Here is a 21,524-nt window from a genome sequence, read left to right on the forward strand (position 1 = left end):
ATAAAAATAGCGATAAAGTTGATATCTGGCAGGTTTGTTCTTCACACTATTTGGCCATAGTATAAAAATGTTACTGCTCGCTTTTCAGTCATTCTGCTTGAATGTACCGCTCCATATATAAAGAAATAGCACACAATATTTTATGCGAAAATATTTATTAGTACGAAAGTTATCACTGTTCGCGCAACTGTCGGATGCAAAAAATCACGTTTTGAGAAAAATAGCGTTAAAGATTTGAACCGAATGTCAATGTAATAAGAAAACATTTAATATGTCTAAAATCCACCAGGCTCATAGCTTGGGCCCTCCTTGGAAGCGGCACAATCTCCTTTTGAGCGAGCTGAAGCACGTATTTTTTTTTTTTTTCTTTCCTGACCCGTTTTGCGCCTCCAGTTGCCTCATGTGCGGCCTTCCTCACATGGCGACAGTCACTGCGTTGACGCTTCCTTTCCGTCCTGTACTTTGCCATATTTCCTGGAGTACTATAACTTTCGCCTTGAAGGGCTAGAACTAAATCCGCGAGCTCGAAATGGCGTACGAAAAAGCACAGATGACAAAGATAACGCATACGCAAACGCAAACGAACGCAAACGCGCGCAATGTAAACGAGTGCCGCAGCGCCCCGCAGCCCTCTTGTGGAAATTTTTAAATAAATCGAAAAAATTGCCACAAAATGCTTACAAAAGCTTTAGAACGTACTTAAACAAATTAGAATTACGTAATTTGTATATGAAGATACATTTGTGACGAGATGGTTGATGCTGTGGATTCAGAAACCTTCAGTTTCGTTTCGGCAGCCTTTTTTTTTTTTTTTTTTTTCTGGGAGTTTTAGCTCTACGAGATTTGCCGCTGCTTGGACGCACCGCGACGGACTACTCTGCCTGCGGGTCAGTCAGACAGATGAAAAAGTTATCTTTATCCGATTATTTATCAAGTGTATAGAAGCATTACTTAGAAAATCGGGTGCTGAGGCGATGACTAGAGCGGTCTGGTAAATGCTGTTCTGTGATCGTCGCTGCAACCGATATCGTCGGTAACGGCGCAGAAAATGAAGTGCTGAAATGTTTGAAATTTTTGCGCGCGGTCAACGGAATTTCTCGGTCGAAACTCGAGGTTCATTTCAAGCGGTACGTAGTTAGTAGTTTACTCCTTTTTGTCAACAATCCATGCATGGCCGTATCGCCGACATATTACGACTGCGCATTATGTCTATGTTCAAGGAACTAAGGTAGGCTAGTTGGTTACGAGTATTATGTTTCTCGCTGTGTCCCGTTTAAGTTTGCGCCGTATAACCAAATTTCATAATGCATCTATATGCATCTATATGCATGCAAGTATACTGAAATAGTTCTTGTTACTTGAGTCAATGTTAGCGAAAGAAATATCTTGGGGAATCATTCCGTGTCGGCCTTTATATACACAGCTCATCGCCACCTGATAAGTGGCACTGTATAGGTTCATTTTCTTGTTTCTCACTGATGGTATTTTTATTTGCCAAAATAAGGTACATACAGGTAATTACAAATATACGTACTATTCGTACCTTACACTACTTTTCCACATAGTCCCCAAACCGGTTCAGACTTTTGTCCCATCACAGCACTAAATTTCAGATGCCCCTGTGGTAGAATTCGTCCGGCTGACTATGGAACCACCGCCGAACTGCTGTCTTGGTTCACGGCTTTTTGCGAACTCCCACCACCACCTCCCACCTCTCAAAGCGAGACACTTTTCCCCATTCGTGGGCTGCATTTCCCTGTGGATTTCGATGGGTATTCGTCCCTTGCTACATAGAAAACGAATCACACTTCGTTGCTCGTACGCCGTGGACGTGTCAAGCACAAGCGCCATCTTCAACAACTGATAGCAGCGCCGTCCCGCGGAGCTACAGGCAGATAGCCGGTAGCTTGGCTCGTCTGGGCGTGGTGTTTTTTGCAAAACTGGTGAACGGGATGCTCTTTCGCGAAATTGTGGTGAAACTTGACGGTACACGAACCGAAAACTTAAGTGAACTGTGTAAGACAACATAGACTATATATTTTTCCTGTGGCGCCTAAAGCGTCTGCCCTGCGTCAAAAGGGACTAGGAACAAATTTACTTACTTACTTACTAGATAAAGCAGGGTCCGTCCAAGAAAGGTCCACTGCTGGGAATGGATACGTTTGACTCCGCATTTACAACCGTAATTTGGCTTAAAAAAAAAAATAGGGGCAAACACTTTCCGTTCCGCACTCGTATATTTCTGAAGTTAGCCGCGGCCTCGTTCCAGCGCGGCAGGTACAGCAGGACTCGCAGATAATTCGCAGCGTGTGAAACGGGTTTATTAGCAGCTATTCTGCAGCTAGGGAACACAGAATCCACTAGCCATATGTTGCACACAGTGCTTACTTTTTGCTCCCAAAACAATTCTGAGACTTCGTCATGCAGCCATTTCATAGTTGAAGCCTCTTCGTATGACTATGAGACAATCGGTATCAAAAGTTTGCGGGCACTCATCAATGTTTCGCGCACCACGAAGATGCTGAACCCCTCACCTCACCACACCACACCCACACAATCGCGGAACGCACAACGCAATTCTACCGCAAGCGGCCACGAGCATCCTATGTCACCTAGCCAGCTAGCTAGCGCACACACAAGGACTCAAAGACGAAGGCAAGGGCACGGACGTCTTTCAGTCCTTGTATTTGTGCGCTAGTAGCCGAAAATGCAATCATCGACCTCGTGTTGGTCAGCAAAAGAAAGGCACATCCATGGAACTGAGCCGCCACAGCGGGCGCGAACCAGTTTCTTCTCGTACCTTATTCTACTCCTCCCATCTATACTGCCCTTTCACTCCCCTTATCTCATTCTCGTGCAATGCTGTTGAGGTGACATCGCAAAAGGGGTAGTTACGGCGCTGAACTTTAATAATCACGTTCTTTCTCTCAGCCTCCCGGCCCACTGCAGCTGCTATGCGTGCAAAACGCTTTTGCTGGCCCCGGCAAGGGCGCCTGTACAACTTAGTTCACAGTATACTGTTTTCGTGCAAAAGCGCGCGCCGAGCCGAATGGTCCAGCCTCGAGTGTGTGTAACCGCTCTGCACTTGCTGTACTTACTAAAAGCACCACAAATGTAGAACAATGGCTTGAACGCTCAGCGATCCCTCTCATTCTCGATATTACCCGTTTTCGCTATGTGCGGCGCTGTTTAAGTGTCATCGGTAACGTCCCTAGTCCTCAACATAGGCACGTTCACACCGAAAGCGGAGCGGCCAAGCGGTTTTTCAAAGCGGCGAGCGCGCGCGGCTATTCAGACTGGCCGGGTTGTCTGGCTGCCCGCGCCGCCAGGAAGGCGGAGTATCTCGCAATTTCAAGGACGTGCCGCCACTTCGCACTTACCAGTCACACCCAAATCCTGCGCAATCTTCTTCCATAGCACTTGCTTATAGTCGGCTTCCTTGTACCTTGGGTTGCCTTTGTCGTACTGCTTGAATGTGTCCATCAGCAGTTCCACAGACAACAGAGCCAGTTAAGACACGGTGTATGCCATTTCCATTCTCTCGGCCGGATGTTTACATTCGTTCACGAGCGCTTCCGCCGTGTCGGGTTCCGATTGGCTGCGGCCAAAGCGGCTAACATTTCTGCGCGGAAAACATCTGTCCATGCGCAATCCGGCCAAGCGGGGAATCTGCCTGTCCGCTTGCCCGCTCCGCCCTCGGTGTGGACGTGCCTTGAGACAGTTCATCGCCATGCTATATACGATCAGTCGCAGCGCGTCTCGTACGTCACGGACGCATCTCACATCCTTTTCTGGCTGGGGTAGAAGCCAGCGGACGACGGCAATGCGAGGACCGGCGGGGAATACTGCGTCCAAACTGTGCCGACCTGCGCATTTTGCAGGCAAGTCGCGCACGTCGGTCGGGCGATGTATTAGACGCCGTCAAACTGAAAATGCGATTCGCAAAAATTTCGAAGTTGTCGGGGAACCAAGTCATAATTGCTAAAATGGCCGAATTAAAGGCCAAGTGAAACGCGGTCGTTCGGATGGATTCTACGCCGCCAGTCATTTTCAGAGTTCTCACGAATACCGCTGTCTCCAATGTCAGTCAAGTGTCCTCGTCGTGCCGTCGTCGTCACGCTGTTTTTCGTAGTAAATGACTTAAGGACAAAAAGTATTTGTAATGGCGGAAACTGTATCCTTGGCAGTCCTTGTCACGAGTAACATGCAGGCAGCGTTTAGAAGTGCGCCATTTACCTATAGAGTCCATTGGAATTCTTGATTTATCTGCTTGAGAGTTTTACTGAAAATCGGGCTGAGACTCTGCAACGTAGTACAGTTCTGCTGTTTATGTTCTTACGTCGTTTGACACTGCTCGCAATTATACCAGTTTCGTGCATTTTCGAGCTTCTTTACAAAGCATGTAGATTGTAAGGAGTGCACATGCTGAGCATATTTTCTGCTACAAACTCCCATCAATTTACTGTTGGCATGCAATTTTTTTAGTGTAGAATTTCACTTCTGTCGTCGTAATGGGAAGGCCGCGTTTACGGGGTTATGAGCTATTGCCTTAAGCATTACGAGCCCATTAGCGGTGCATCACTGCATGCTTCGCACCTACCCAGGTTTCAGGTTAGTGGAGCTGCATTTCGCTCAATGGGTCATTTGACACTTACGCATAAAATTTAATTCACCCCACAAACCGAGCCTACGACTTAACTCGTGCTAACTGGAATAACTAATAAAAACTAAAACAGTGCACCACAGTGCAGCGTCATGGCAATGAAGCGCTAACGAGGCGCTTGCGTGCATTTTATATGCGGGTATGAGCCATGGATACGCGGGTATGAGCCAGGGACAAGAAGGAAGGAAGGAAAGAAAGAAAAAAAGCAGGTGCGGGAAAAGCTGCGCCAGCGTGGGATCACGTGACGCCTGTGACCAATCAGGGTCGTTTGGTGTGTCGCGGGGAAGGAAAGAAGGGGATTGGCGCACGCTCTGCCGGGCTTCAGTTTCGGCGATTGGTTGGGAAGGCCCGCCAGCACTCTTTCACTCTGCCTGCCCCTTTTCCCAAGTATGTATGCACTGTGAACATATTCAACATGCCAACACAGGTCCAGTGAAATGCTTATCGGTAATATGCCAAAACGGCCTATATACGTCAATGCACTGAAATCCGCGATGTCACAATGACGTACCCAGCGCTGAGGTCTCGAAACAAACTTCAATGCATGGCATTCCTTTTCGCCTGTAATATTCAACTTTTTCACGTTGAATTATTAAAAGCAGTAGTACAGGAATAGTTTACCATTCTATATTGATTTAGTGTAGTTTTATTATGGTCCTTTAAAGCTGACCTGTTTAATATATTTTTCGGACTATTATAATCAGCCAAACTGAATGATTTGACCGAGCATACACCCGAAAACACAAATGGGTCATTCCATTTAAGACTTGTACATAACAAAATACATGTAATTAATTACTTAAAATCCATTACCCTTCTCTCCAGCTAGCGACTTTTCAGTATTGCTTGTGCTTTTTTCACAAGAAAACGAGGGAAGGTGACCAACAAACATTTTGAAAAGCAACTGTTTGTTAAGGTAAACAACACGTGAAAGACTGCAGAGGATGTACTGAAAGAGCCAGGTCTGCTCGTTCTATTTACTGTCTTTGCTCAATGTAAGGACGTAGAAGTAATCAATTACTTTTTAGTAATTCCCCAATTACTTTTGGGAGCAGTAATTAGTCGCTAATCAATTACACTACTGAGCGAAATAATTCCAAGTGTAATCAGTTACTTTTTTTCTGTAATGTGTGTTCCATTGTGAGCCAGCAAAGTACTTTGATCCAGCCGTTTGTTTCTTCAACCATCATAGATTTCAGTAAAAACATCCGTACACGTTGGCGGGTGCATGAAAATGAATTTCTCGCTTATTCTTACTCATCAAAAACAGTCCTATCAAATAGTGACGCTATTTCTGTGAAAAGTGGTCCACTGTGCACCCAGTAACAAACCACATAAATATTCAATCTTGACAACACATTTCTCTGCCTAATCCATTCCTGATACTTCAAAAAAACTTGTCTTTTTTTGCAAGTAGCAAGACATGACAGTAAGCTACCTGGTACATGATTGTCGATTTTCAAGTCGTACCATACCACACGCCACGTATGCTCACACACCGCTTCAAAAGAGCACTGAAACATCTTTTCTAAACTGAGAAAAGATAGCAGCACAGCGTCGTAACCACTAAGCTAGAGAGCCACAGGAGAGAGCAAATGATCTATTATGCGTGAATATGTTTCCTGCTACATACTGTGAAATAATACTTGGCTCGTATGACATTACCTAATTGAAGATGCTTTCATATAGTGATAAAGTTTTGCAGTGCTCCTCTAGAGGCCACAGCTGCAGTTGTACTATGCATCATTAGTTCCACTGATTTAAATGTAACACTTTCCCCTGAACCATGGAAAGTTCTCCCACCTCCACCTTATATTCATGCAAATAAGTTGTGCTTTACAGCTCTAAGATGCTCAACTTATTTTATTAGCTCTGAAAAAAGTGTTTACATTTTTAGAAACAATTACAACAGCTTGCACAAAAGCATATTTTAGATTAGTATTAAGATATGAGATGATGAATCTGAACTGTTTCAGACTATGCATCAGAAAAAAAAAAAAGTGCATCATGCTTGTCCATGGACTTTAGATGAAATTGAACTTATGCAACACATAAAACCGTGCAGCCGGCCATTAAAGGCCTAATGCTTCCTTATGGCAGCGTCAATGTCATCAATTTGATTTTTTAACGCATTCCACTGATCCAGCTGAAGGCAGATGCCTGAAATTGAGAGGCAAAAAAAAGAAGGAGCACAAATCAGACCTTGCCTCAATGCCATGCAACTTCATGCATGGAGACGCATGAATACAAAAAGTGTCTAAAGATTGGATATCTAAAGCTTGTTATTATGAACTGTTATTGTTTTCCCAGAAAACTCTACCGAGACAAAACATTTTCCCCTATAAGGACGACTGCAGATAAGACATGCTTCCTTTAGCCTTGGATTTATGACTGAGCCATAAAACCCCCAAAACAAAAGTTTGGGTGCACTGCAGTTAGTTAGGATTGTCTAAACTGAGCACTGATGTGCGCTGTGTTGCCTCTTGAATCGTACCATGCACTGGTTACATTTTCATATGCGAAAGTTCTCCTTTTCCCTCATCTGGCCATCTCTGCTTGGATTGTCTGCTCTTCATCAAGGTGTCGCACAATATACATGTAGTAAAAGCAAGCACAAATAGCTTTATGGAGGAACCTATCATTATCGTTGAGGAATCTAGCAAGACACACTACATGCACGAAGCCAGCTTGTTAATGAGTTGTTAACTACAAGGAGTACTACTACAGACAATACAAGCACAAACATGCAAAAAATTTTCCTTGCTTGAATTTCACTCAAGGGTCTTGTTCTTTTTTTTTCTTCCCTACAAATAATGTAGCGTCCCAAAGTGAAGTACTTCTTCAGCACACTAATGTGCCTCTGCAGCACACACATGCTTCTAATTTGTCCACATTAACCTACATTTCCCTGTGAGTTTTATTTGTCCACTACAGCACAAATCTAATCAAGAAAAATGAAAGCACCCTATGGTACTCCTACCTTAAATACATCACAGTAACCAATAACACAGCAGAGAAAGCAAGCCAGTAGGAAAATTTAAATTTTAATCTGGGACCAAATTTAACAAACCTTTCTTTCCCGGTTTCAAGTCACCATTGCCGTCCTCGTAGTATTCCCGTATGTCAACCATGACTCTGCCTTTGAATTCCCGCACAGAGACGTAACGCTTTTTGGCCAGCTGACAGAATTAAAACAAAAACATTTCAGAAAAGCATCCAATGTAGGTGCTGGCACATGGCAAGGGCACCAATCTCATATAATAAAGAAGTGATACAAAAGAAGGTTTTTAAAGACATAAGAAAAAAAAGTAGAACTCCAATTAAGAAAGAAAAAAGCTCGCAGTTATTGGTCCCTCACTAGTGTTTTGATGGGGGCTAGATGGTACTATAGTATGTCAACTTCTAAACCGCATTGCTCAATACTTACACAGAGCGCACATGAGGACCCCAACTTAGGGCACTAAGTGATCAGGTTCTACATATGTAAATTTGTAGATGATTTAATTTTGCTGTACTGGATTAAATATTTACACACAATTCATTAATATTACCTCATTACAGTAGTGCAACCACCAGTGCGTATACAGTGTTATTTCTTACCATCGTTGGTATTCTTTGAGCATAGGAATGAAATACCTTCAGGTACATAGGCTTCAGAGTACAGAGCACTAAACAGCAGCATTGTGATTACTAACGTTACAAAAATGCAGCCACAGCAGTTAAGCACCAAATGTGCTCAACAAGAGAGATTTATTGTAGTAGAAGGATGCAACTGGTCAGCTAAGCAGCCTTACAGACAAAGGTGCTGTGTTAACAGCTTAATGTGCACATACGACAATGACCAAGGTGCCCAGAAAATTCCATGCATCACGTCCAATATCAGAGCAAATTTCTTCAGTAAGTGTCCTCACATATGTTGAAAAATGTTCCAAAGATACAATAAGGTGCTCGGAAAATAAATGAAATAAAATTCAGTCCTTTATTTATACGCTGCTGCACTTCCGCTTCAGAATACCCTTTTACTTGAGCAGTTCACGTTAGTTGTCAGCAGCCACACATAAACAGCCAGCCTGTGTAAGAAGTAGTGGTGCCTGTATGAGGGTGCATCAATTGTTCATAGTCTTCAGGCCACTTTAGCTGGTCCTTCACTGTCCTGAAATTCATCTCACTATTGTCAGAATTTCCCACAAATGGCCACCGCTTTAAAACTTTAATTACAATTTCCCATGCTATTTTTTTTTTTTCATTCCAGGTGGCATAAAGAAATGTGGTGGCCATTTCCAATTTAAGAAAGGCGTGTGACCAGCGGTAGATGTTTATTTGTAAAAGACAGCGCTACAGTGGATGGGGGACAGAAAGTGCTTGTGTCTGTTTCTTCTGTCCTCCGTCCGCCGGTGCACTGTCTTTTACAATCCAATTTAAGGCTTATGCACCTCAGTAAGATAATACAGTGTCAATGCTCTAATCAAGACACCTGAACCCCTTTCCTAAGCCTTCTTAGGGCCATTACAAAGCAAAGAACACATTTAAGCATACAAGAGAGATAAAGCCTGAAACTTGGGAGTGCACTTAAAAAAAAAAAAAAAAAGCACTGTGGCTATAAGGTGGGCTTCCAAATCATGCATCAGCATTTTAATTTCTAATTTAAGTCATACATTTAACGCCACATGAGAAACAAAATATATTTATTGTTAATTTTCATAGAAAATCTGTCATTGAAGTAGAGATGAAGCAGGTTCTTTTGCATAAAACCAAGCAAAATGTAGACCTGAATGGCAATGAAAATATAGCCCACTCAAGAAACACTCCACTAGACAACAGCTTAAACTACTAATCACATTTTTTTTTTTTTGTATGCATTCAAAACGTTCATGAATATTCTTACGTGCAAGTAGTTTCATCATGGAGTTTTGCAATTTAAGCTAGAGCCACTGAATAAAATCAAGTGGCTCTCCCAGGCTTTGCACAGCTACAAACAATATTTACAAATGATATGCTAGCTTATTTTGAACAAATGTTGCTTAGAAAGAAAGAAGACAGCTCTTTGTTTAAAGCACAACTTATCAGAATGCAGGCTGACAGTAAGTGAATACAGACACTCATTACGTACCATGAACATGCCATCTTCATTGTCACCTTTAGATGTACTACTTTTGCCCTTGTTGTCGGCTGCCTTTCCCTTCTTTTGCGGAGGATTCCTCTGTGGTAAATCAAACACGCTTTGAAAACAGCTAGTTTGCAGCAGTATTGAGCACAATAAAAAGATTCGTATCTTTAATGCTTCTATTGTCATGTAACCGGTGTCACAATGAGCACTTTCGATCGCGATTGGTTTCATTGCACAGGTTGAGAACGAGAGTCAATCGCGATCGCGGAACTCGATCGCAATCGAAAGCCCCGTGTGACACTGGTAACGTGCCACAAGTACCGCAAAGGAGCTAGTCCAATAACTCGTCAAATTAACTACTACCGCATAAAAAAAGAAAGAAAAAAAGAAAGTCTCAGGCACGCAGCGTCGTATTTTTTTCGTGGCGGTACGTTTGATTGATGAGAAACAAACGAACAAAAAAAAAAAAAATGTGCAGGGCGTTTCACAGCGGTGGCGCGCTTTCTGTACCATTTTATTTTCCGCCCGTGAAAAGGCCAGCTGCCACGTACGCAGAATTTGCTGTGGCTTAATGCATGCCCGACATCAACACGGCGTGACAAGGATAAAGCATATAAGTACTCCTCCCAGGAGCGGCAGCCGCTACTTACGTCATCGGGACCGGAGTCAGAATCGCTGTCCGATTCAACCTTTGACCTCTTCTTCGATGACATTGCGTGGTCTACGCGTGACTAGGCACTTTCTCGGCTATCGTGAGGGCTGACAAGTTAAACAAGCGGCCTGCGAAGAAAAGAAACGGCGGAATGAACTCTCAGCGTGCGTTAAGGAACTCGCACACAATATTTGCTATCTACAATTACACAACGCAGTACAAATGCTTAATTCTGCCAAACAAAGCGTGCCGACGATTAACGTTAGACACTTCGCCTTTTACATGAGCAACTGCAAGCGTACCACCGTGACCGCATACCGTGAAAAAGGCGATCTCAACACCAGGCTTAAAGTTCAAACTAGGGAAAAGTGTTTCCAGCGATAACAGCTTCAGTCACTCTCACAAATGCAGAAGTCAAAAGTTATTTCAGAAGACTGATTGCAATTCGTACTCACCCGCAGATACAACGAAAAATATGATGCAGTTGTCGGGAGCTCTACCGGTAAATGGCGCGGCGTAAACCGACACAAGTGTTAGTGGTGCTGACGATGCAAATGCCGCACTTCGAGCGAGCACTAGGCCGTCTGCTACAGCACCCATGGACGCACCAGCCAGCACGCACATAGGTGTCAGTTTTTCACGAAAACTAAAGCACGGACGAGTATTGTCTAATAATAGAGTGACCGCCGTGTAAATACACCTGCACAATTTCGGCCACCTGCATTTCTTTTTAAGATGCTCCCGAAAGCAACTACAGGAGTGTTTCTGCAATCCGCCCCCATTAGCTTTCGGCTACCGTGGCTAGGAATCGAGCATACGACTTCACGCTCGGCAGCAGAGCACCGTAGCAACTATAGCACAGCCACCACAGCAGGTATTCTTACCATCTGATGATCCCAGCATGCTTATATTCGTGAAACTCGGTACAGGGACCTACAGGGACCTGCTAGTACAGGCACTATGCAGCCATTACATGTTCACGATTGTGCCCTGGGGGCTGCAGCATTGCAAGGAAGACAAGGAAGACCAAATAAAAGAGCGCCACCTAAGTAGGCGCAATATTCTTAGCTGAATAGTATTAGCTGAATATTATATGGTTTCCAAGCCTGTGCGGCTGCTACTACTACTGGCCATAAGCTTTGCTTTTAAGTGTGAAAGCATTTCATGCTTTCTCAATGAGAAAAACCGTCCGTTCCGTCCCGTAAGACGATCGCTTTCAAGGAGCCCGCAGCCGCGAGCGACTTTACCTTTGTGCTGCCTGTCGCTTCCACGCGAGAAGTGGCGAGAACGCAGTGCTCACGAAGGTCTCAGCAACGGTGCTTCTTACACCAGTGGTCTCAGCACACGCCGCACCTTGCCATTTCGCAGTTCGCTTTCAAGGTATAGGCCCGCGCGCCTCTCTTCAACGCGAAGCGGCGACAATACAGCGCGCTTAGCTATCAGCAGTCTGCACTCTGTCCGCATCGCAGATAGCTTTCAGTGGTCCGCGCGGCCATGCCATACGCAGCTGCCGCCGGAGCTACGGTTGATCACGGTTCATAATAGTTCGACGCGGGTGGATAAGACGCTAAATAGCGATAACGGTTTATAATGATCGGAACGTCATCAGCGCAGCTGCCGCCGCCACTTGCAGAAGTTTGGTTGCCTCATCAATTCACCTTACGCCGCCGTCCGCAGCAGTTCGTGTAGCCGCAGCGCTGTCGGATCAAGTTAAAAAAAAAATTAAATTATGGGGTTTTATGTGCCAAAACCACGAACTGATTATGAGGCAGGTCGTAGTGGGGGACTCCGGAAAATTTGGACCACCTGTGGCTCTTTAACGTGGACCTAAATCTAAGTACACGGGTGTTTTCACATTTCGACCCCATCTAAATGCGGGCGCCGTGGCCGGGATTCGATCCCGCGACCTCGTGCTTAGCAGCCCAACACCATTGCCACTAAGCAACCACGGCGGGTGTCGGATCAAGTATCATAACATTAATAATGACACAAGGCTGTGTGGAGATGAGCAAGTGGCACAATGCTTACGCATACTTATACTACTCCCAGAGAAGTTCCTGCGTGAATTTCTAGGAACCAACGTAGCACACATGCAGGGCATGCTCAATTTACTTGGCGAGTTTACGTTGAATCTTCAAGCATTCTTCCTTCCATTACATGCCAAAATCTTGCATGCATTTGATATATTGGATATGCATTTTCTAGTGTGTATGGGGCACATATGGGGCTGAGTGAAGTGCCTCCTAAGGTTTTCCATTATTGTTTGTAATTGAGACAAGGCATATACTATTACCGAGTGCAAGATGTATGATGTTCCCTGCTGTTGCTTATGGAAATTGCGAGACCCACACCAAGCCTTTATTGCTTTGTAATCTCTGTCTTCCATCAACCTCTATTGACGAGGATATAGATATTAAGCCCCTGTTCTCACACAGCTCACTAGCATTTCACTGTGGGCTGTTTGCATACTATGTTTTGTCTCGCCGGCTTGCTTGCATGATGTGTTGGGCTGTAACTCAGTGCTATAGTCGGGCAGATAACCACACTTAACTCTGTAGAGTACTTGTCTGGTTTGCTACAGCATGAAGAAAGCAATTTTTGTTCATTGCTTATTAAAACTATGTATCAATGCGGGAGAAATTCTAAACCTAGTGTCGGGAATAAACTCTCCCTGAAGGACAGATGCTTGGGCTTGATGGCATGGCAGTGCAAAAAATTTTAAGCGCAAAGACCACCACACAGACAAAAAGAACAGGCTTATGTGCCACCTTTGTCTCTGCACCAAGATATTGCATAACCTCGCAATGTTGACACAAGCAGTTCAGAGAGCCTTCATAACATTACAGACATGTCGCACAAGCATACAATGCACTAGTCAACTCTGCTGCTATGAAACGAAATGCCAGGCTTGCAAGACAGATGACAAGTTGAAGATATTTTAATAGTAATCCTGTGTGTATACACTCAAACTATATATATTGCTCTCATGGGCAAGCTTTGACAGCTATGGAGATAAGATCTGGCATAGACAGATATTTGCCAGAATTTCAAGGTTGTGGGAAACTAAAAATAGTTGTAAGTGCTAAATATGGGCTCATTCAATGCCATATGAAGCACAGTGGATCATGGTGACACAAAGAAGGCATGCCTCACTTGCAAATGAAAGACATGAGTGAAAACAATCACACCTTAGTTAAATGCTTTAGGTAGCAAATGATTTACAGATGCCAGAAAGCCTGGGTAAAATGTTTTTGACACACAGGATGGAAATAATAAAATGGCATACATGTGCAAAGTGTTCATTCGGGCTAACATTTATCCAGAAGAAAGGGTGCTGTATACTCACCTTGCAAAAGAGGTGCTATACTTGGGCTATTTATTCTGCTTGATTGCTGTACAAATAAGGTTATGCTATCATGCTAGTCCTTGCTAACCAGAGTTGCCAAACATTTGCTGTCAAAAGTAAAGAGGTGAAGCTGTGAGCATAGCATCTTTATTTGGGCAGAGCTTGGAATTATGTACAGGAACAAACCATGGATTGGACTTCAGTGTGCTAGGCTTGAAGTCTCAGTAATATGGCCGTCTTGGGTTATTCTGAAAAGCAACAAAGCAAGATCAAGCCTTATCAACTGCTGTTTGTCAAAAAAACTAAATTAGCCAGGATAACAGAATAAAGATGGAATAAGTCTAGTTTGACCTTTGCGTACAACAGGCTATCAAACAACCACACTGCAGCAACACAGGCAAGGCAGCTTTGGTGCATACAGTAGAATCTCGACGGTGCGAATCTCTCGAAAGAGCGCAAATAATTTGTATCACAAAAACATTTTAAAAAATCGGGAAATCAACTCTTTATTGATGAGTGCTGCATACAGGCAACATACCAGGAATATTTTTTTCATTGCTGAGTTTCAGTAATGAGTACGAAGTTTCTGGCTAAATGTCTTTGGCCAACACTGAATGAGAGGTAGCAAGCATCATTTGTTGGTTTAGAGCAGGAACACAGGACGAGGAAGAAGTGTGGCATGCAACTCGTTTTTTTTTTTTTTTAAAGCACGGTCAGAGCTGACAGACCAATACAACGTATCTGGCTACAGTAGTGTAGCAAATGATGCCTGCTGTCTGTAAAAGTTCCAAATAAAGCCTAAGGTGACTTGAGGTGAAAAAAAATTAAATTATGGGGTTTTACGTGCCAAAACCACGATCTGATTATGAAGCACGCTGTAGTGGGGGTACTTCGGAATAATTTCGAACACCTGGGGTTCTTTAACGTGCACATAAATCTAAGTACACGGGTGTTTTCACATTTCCCCCCCATCGAAATGCGGCCGCCGTGGCCGGGATTCGATCCCGCGACCTCAGTGACTTGAGGTGAAGCCCACTCGCAGTTCTCTGCCTGGGGTTTCCACCCTGTAGATGAAAAATTTTCTGCAAAATCTTTTTTTTCAAAATTTTTTAGTTGATTATGCTTACTCTCAGTGTGTTTTGCATTATTTAGATAGAAAATAAACATTTATTTCGGGTATTTATTTCATCATTAAAGCGTTAAAGTAACTAAATGCAAGCACATATTAAAATTACTTGAGTTAGAAGAGATCTCGGATATCTTTCTGCTTTATTTCATTGTATCATTTTTTTCGATTGCATAACAGTCGCAGGTGTTGTCGCTGACCTTGTCCGCACCGAAAGCACACCTGCTTGTGTTGGCAAGTGTCTATGAAGCGAGTGCATACTGGCCAGTTCCCTAAAGTGAGCTTCACAGCAATACATTTGTGTTATGTGGTGAAGTGTACTCAATGTAGTATTATGCTGAAGCCTGACACTTGTGCTCAGCGTCAATGCAGCGAGGCCTAGCTCTTTGGCTAAGCCCAAGCACTTCTTCTAAACTTCATCCAACTTTATCAGAATTTCTATCTTCACTTAGAAGGAAAGGGAAGCAGTTGACGCAACGAGTTCGCTTACGCCCACACCAAAGAACATTGGCCACGCCGCCAACGCCAAGACAACTCGAGAGGGGATAGGGAGACAAGGCAGCATGCGCGTCCAAGCACACTCACGCACAAATCAAAAGCTACCTTTACTGTATTATTTTTCGGGAGGGGGGCCATACACACCCAGGGGTGCAGTCGAGGCACAGTGGCGTAGGTTGCCCTAGTACTAGGAATGCTACCCACTCATCGGCGCTGCCTATCAGCAGCTCAACCAGCTCTATTCGTCTGAAAACAACCAATGTCTCCCACCAGCAGTGCGTGGTGGCACCTCACACCTCGCCAAGCCAGTTTGAGACAGTCGGGGCCTTCTCGTCGGCTCGGTTGTCCATATCAACTGCCACGATGCCAAAAGCAGTCCGCAACATATGAAATTTAGAACATTGTAATGTATTTGAGCTGGGACTTTTGAAAATTTCATATCTGCCGTGATCGAATCATTGAGGTTCTACTGTATGCACTCGCATCACACACATGCACAGTCAATTGACAAAAACTTGAACAGTGGGTCATAAAGCAGCACAAGTTCTTTAACAAGTATTGCATTATGCCAGTTCACTTATGCAAAGCACAGCAAAATTTAATGCTAATTCACTGAAACAAGACAGCAGTTTAGTCAAACTTATATAGAATGGCACGAAGAAACAACACGGACAAGGACAGCACAGGCACCATTCTTAAGCTTGAATCATGAACTAGCCTGGCAGCACATTTAGTCAGCACATTAATGAGATTGCACAGAGTTGTTGGCAGTCGATACCAATTCAAGACCTGTACAAGTCCCTTGTTCACAATAACTTGGACACGGTTGAACAATTGTAGCATTAACCTATGAACAGATCACCTGATTTTTAAACCATTTTGCATACCATTGTAACAGTGAAAAGTTTCACCATTATAGAGAAACCTGGTCAGCCTGCACTCATGAATGCCAAGGTCATGCTTCAAAGCCTTCATCAGTTTATCTTTTTTTTTTAACTTTTCAATGACAAATGCTGCAGCTTGTACAGAGAGAAAAGATCTAACAAGTACTAGTCAATACAAGTTACTATTACTCGTGTTACTGGATTATTTTCTGCACAAGAAAGCAGGAATACTTGACAAATGGTCAAGATAACCAGTGCAGAAGGCACAGATGAAAGCCATACCAAAGGGTTTGGACGGAACCGGTAGGCCAGCATCATTCGCTTTCGGTATGCCTCGTACTCGTCATCACCAGCCTTGACATCATCAGGTCGACCCTGACCCAGACCAGCATTATCAACAGGCTGCAGGCCCCTGCACGGTCCACAATTAACATGCTCAATATATAGAGAAACAGGATACAAAGGACTGCACAAGACATAAGCTTCCAATTGGTAGTGCCCAAATCAAGAGCCGAGCAATAAACTTCTTCCTCAGAGTAACGAAAACAGATCTCAAAGGCAATGATTTCGGTGACTGTATGATACGGAAGTAATTGCAGAGCCGGAAACATGTCATAGCTGCCATTTCTTGGGCACAACTTATTCTTAATGAACACAACAGTAAACAAGAAACATTCCCATGTCAAGCACTTCTGATGGAGCGAAATGTGAGCGCAGGCATATAAAGGAAAGCAAAGAAAAAGAAGAAAGCAAGGAGAGACAGGTCTCAAGTAATAGAGGTTGTGAATAAGCCTAACTAGTTTTGGCACCACGTAGAGAATATACATTGCTGCTGCTTTCACTTAAAAAAAAGAAAAAAGAAAACGAGAATAGACTGAACTCAGAATATAACAGCAAATGCATAACTGCAGTTTACATAGCAGTGCAGCCCAAAAATATGTCTGTGCACTGAAAAAATGATTAAAACACAATTTTTCCTCATTTTTTATCATTGTAAAGGGACTGCACTGTATACTACTTTTAACATGTTCACTGTGATGTGTCACAGGTGGGTAACAGTAGTTATTCCCACCTGCGTGCTGTTCACAGCTTTTCTGTAGTGTGCAAGCAACACCTTCAATTAAATCCACTGGAGGGCAAAGATTCCTGTTGCTTCTGATTGCTACTCTCTGGAGTTCAAGAAAGTTAAAAAGCAGCCTGAGGAGCACAACACCACAGTGTGTCACGACATGCAGGAATCAGTAAAATCAAAATTTGTTAAAACAAAAGTCGCATACGACACAAAAAATGCCCTCATTATACCCAATGTTTAAGCATGTACATTCGTTACACGCTGATATCAGCAAGACAAATTTTAGATTTACTTTGTTATATGAGATAATTCATTATATCCATGTTTATTAAATGGAGGCTCGACTGTACTTCAAACAGTGCTGCTGTAGTGTACATGTCAAAAGGACACTAACTAGAAACACTAAATCAGATCGATCATACCTGTTTTCAAATCTCCACTTCGATTAATTTCACGATAATACATTATTAGAAAAGCACATGAAGGTCAAAGCTTTACTTTCTTTAAATTTTGCGCCCAAACCTCAACGCCATTGTGGCATCGCAGATTTCGAAGTATTTTCCGCATTTTGGCCATTGTGGCTCTGTAAAAGACCCTGAAACTTGCCAAGTTCAGTCTCTGCCTCTTTTAGAATACAATGAAGTCCATCTTCAATGATGAGACATTAACTAGGCCCTAGCAGAGGCCGTCAAAATTTATGACGTCATGGCGAGCTTGCGCTGGAACTTCAAGGCGGCATTGCCTTTAGTTTTTTTTTTTTTCTGGCTTATAAATTCGCCTCTCACGGTTGTAGTGGCTGTTTGGGAAGGGTAATTAAACGTTGTAGAAGGGTCATTTACTCATGCAGTTCAAACTATTTTTTTCTCTTCACTGTTCCTTTAAGTAACAACAGCTTACTGGCCATGCATGGGCACCTTTCTCGTCATATCTCGTTTCTAGGAAAGTTAAGACAATACACACTTGTTCACGGGTGCGACGATGCCTCCGCCATCAGCCCCCAGTCCCTGGCCTTCGGTCCATCCCAACTTCTGGAGCATCTGGTACCCAACATTCTCCTCAGTCAGTTTGAACTCCTTGTAGTCGGAAAGGTCAGGTGTGCGGCCTTCTTTTAGTGCATCATACTTCTCCATGAACTTTTCCAGCTCTTCAGGTGGCAGGAAGTCGCCAATGTGGTGCTTGCCCTTGCCCAACAGCGTCAGCTCATCAGCCCAGGCTGTAGTGGAATTAACCCCACAAATGAGTTGATCCAATTTACTGAACCATAACATGCACGCAGTCAGAAAATAAAAATAATGTAACGTGCAGCCTAGGTCTGCAAGTTCATTTTCTGTGTGTTCAACCACGCACAAGCATGATGCATTTCTGCACATCCAGTAATACCTTGTTAACTCGAACTCGCATGTCTAGAAAAATCGGCGAAGTCGAAATTTTCGGCGGCACCGAACAATTTCCCATACGTGCCATGTATTTATTGCCCTTTATCTCAATGTATCTTTGGGCCAAATTGCAGATATCTCGAAATCTTGACTGAGACTAGAACAAAAACTCCGCCACCAGACCATTTAACAAGCTTCACGCGAAGCTACTGCACCTACCACGAAGCGGACGCTTTCCCCGAATGTGAAGTCTGAATTTAGCGGCACAACTTTGTCAAGCAACTATGTGGCACGTCATGTGACAGGAGAGACGTGCGCAGACGCAGGCCCTGCAAAATAGCACGCTTGACGCAGTCCGTTGTGTTCACTTTATGCAATGCTCATGATTTACCATCACAGGTGTGATTTCGTTTTATTTTATGTAACACAGTCAGCACGAGTACGCGCTATGCGAGCAGGATGTACCGGTGACAGGTGAATTTACTGACGCCAAAATCACTGGAACGGCAACAAACGGAGGGGACGGTGAAGATGACGGTGAAGATGACAAAGGACCTCAAGAAGTGCCGACATCAGCCGAAACAAGACGCATGCTTCGCTTGCTGCGAAACGAAGTTGAGTGCAGCGCCGGGAACGATCGGCTCATGCGATGTGGAAAGCAGCTTGTGGACGCCTTTCTAGGTCTAAGTGCTACTGCGAAGCAGACCAGCCTTACAAAGTTTTTTTCTGCACTAAATAAAGTACAGTCAAACCTCGATAAAAACTTGTACTTGCAGCGAAAAACATTGTTATATCGAGGTTTCGTTAATTCAATAGAACCAAGATGGGGAAATAAAAATAGTTTGTTACATCGCGAATTAAATCGAGGTTCGTTATATCAAGGTTTGACTGTATAACCCCCATGCAAGCGATCTTGCGCACTGGAGGTGGCTGTCGTGTTAAAAAAAAAAAAAAAATTCATTATAGGGTTTTACGTGCCAAAACCACGATCTGGTTATTAGGCACGCCGTAGTGGGGGACTCTGTAAATTTGGACCACCTGTGGTTCTTTAACGTGCACCTAAATTTAAGTACACGGGTGTTTTCGCATTTCGCGCCCATCGAAATGCAGCGGCCGTGGCAGGGATTCGATCCCACGAGGCTGTCGTGTTTGCTCGTCGCCTACAAGTCGAACCATACGCGAGCGACGTCTCCCCGGTGTTGCTGGTATGAGGGCAGCAAGTACACGCCGTAACTGGCGTGACGCGTGCTTTGTTAATTAAATTGATGTATTTTGCTGTAAAGAGCAGCATAAACTATTTCTGAAGGTCTTGCAGTATGTTCCTTACCCTTGCATGTTTAGAAGTTTAGAAGCTCTTGTTGAAAAGCTGGTCAGTAGTGGTGAATTTTTTAGAATGAACTCGACTTTTCATTGCAATTTCCGCAACCTTGCTTGTCTCGACATTTTTTCAGGTTTTGCTACTTCGAGTTAACGAGGTATTACTCTATATCATTGTTCAGTTGAAATTTTTCGTGTGGGACAGCACATTTCTGCACTGATAGCAGCTTCTAGCCAAGCAAAGCAAAAGAAAGCACAATGTGCACATCGGAATTTCCGTCCGAACAGCTAAGCCTGAGCTGTAATCAAGTCATTTGAATCAAGCTACTGAATATAATACACGAGGTCTGTTAGGAAAGTATCACTTTTTTTTTTTTTGTGAACAGCTGATGGATATGAAACAAGTGCGCTTGCATCAGCCGACCTTGAACCTTCGTGCACATGCACGAATTTTTTCCTGCTTGCCCATAGTGTCAGTCGCTGGGACGCAGCGTTTGAGTGAGGTAGTGCTCAGTGCTCTCATCGTTTTTTTTTTATTGCAAGGAAAATGACGGAGTGACTGGAGCAGCGCTACTGTATCAAATTTTGCCAGAAACTGGGTGACAGCCAAGTGTAAACTGTTCGGAAGATTCAGATGGATTTTGGTGACGATGCTATGAGCAGCACACAGATTAAGGAGTAGTACAACCGGTCGCACACGGTCGCACACCAGACGGCCGCACACCGGTGGAGAGCGAGCCACGCTCTGGTCGGCCATCAACATGCCGAAAAGACCAGGTCATTGCCGAAGTGAATGCTGTGGTGATGTGGTACCGTCGTGCGACTATCCGAGAAATTGCAGAAGAGGTGGGCATCAGCACTTTTTCTGCACATTCCATTATGACCGAAGATTTGGCCATGAAGATAGTCGCAGCGGAATTTGTACCGAAGCTGCTCACGGTGGAGCAAAAGCAACTTCATGTAGTCTCACAGGACATGTTGGATTCCACAAACAGTGACTCCGACTTCATGAACACCATAATCACTGATGACGAGTCTTGGGTGTATGCATGGGTACGACCCGGAAACCAAATCCCAATCGTCACAGTGGAAGCATTCCACGTCAAAGTGAGGCTGACTGCTTTCTTTGACGTCCGCAGTGTGGTACACCACGAGTACACACCACAGGGTCAAACAATCACCAAGGAGTACTACAGGGATGTCCTCCGTCGCCTGCGTGATGCTGTGCGGTGCAAGAGACTGGAGTTGTGGTCAACAGGAAATTGGCGCATCCATCACGACAATGCTCCTGTACATTCCTCGCACTTGATACAGACTTTTTTTTTTTGGCGAAAAACCAGACTCCTGTAGTTCAACAGGCTTTTTACTCTCCTGATATGGTCCCCTGCGACTTCTGTTTCCCAAAATCGAGAGGCCATTGAAAGGAGTGCGATTTCAGACAAGAGAGGACATTACGGCTGCAACAACAGTTGAGCTAAATTCC

General features: G+C 43.9%; 2 protein-coding genes across 3 annotated transcripts in view; both read right to left on the reverse strand.

The window, feature by feature from the left end:
* Positions 1–6,508: 6,508 nt before the first annotated feature.
* On the reverse strand, positions 6,509–11,014 carry LOC119442350 (activated RNA polymerase II transcriptional coactivator p15-like). Its single transcript, XM_037707193.2, has 5 exons — positions 10,878–11,014; positions 10,421–10,550; positions 9,774–9,863; positions 7,734–7,842; positions 6,509–6,823 (listed from the first exon to the last, which is right to left on the reverse strand). Exons 2-5 carry the CDS (start codon positions 10,481–10,483, stop codon positions 6,744–6,746), a joined length of 342 nt encoding a protein of 113 aa, XP_037563121.1. The 5' UTR covers positions 10,484–10,550; positions 10,878–11,014; the 3' UTR covers positions 6,509–6,743.
* Positions 11,015–13,899: 2,885 nt separating this feature from the next.
* LOC119442351 (SURP and G-patch domain-containing protein 1-like) overlaps positions 13,900–21,524 on the reverse strand; it is a 35,681-nt gene continuing 28,056 nt past the window's right edge. For both annotated transcript variants that reach the window (XM_037707195.2, XM_037707194.2), the window contains exons 10-12: positions 18,309–18,561; positions 16,559–16,688; positions 13,900–14,016 (exon numbers count right to left, since the gene is read on the reverse strand). In XM_037707195.2, coding sequence (XP_037563123.1) covers positions 13,990–14,016; positions 16,559–16,688; positions 18,309–18,561 — 410 coding nt within the window. In that variant the 3' untranslated portion in view covers positions 13,900–13,989. The remainder of the gene's footprint in view (positions 14,017–16,558; positions 16,689–18,308; positions 18,562–21,524) is intronic.

This window comes from Dermacentor silvarum, chromosome 2 (assembly GCF_013339745.2).
Source record: "Dermacentor silvarum isolate Dsil-2018 chromosome 2, BIME_Dsil_1.4, whole genome shotgun sequence".
NCBI classification, from domain to species: Eukaryota; Metazoa; Arthropoda; class Arachnida; order Ixodida; family Ixodidae; genus Dermacentor; species Dermacentor silvarum.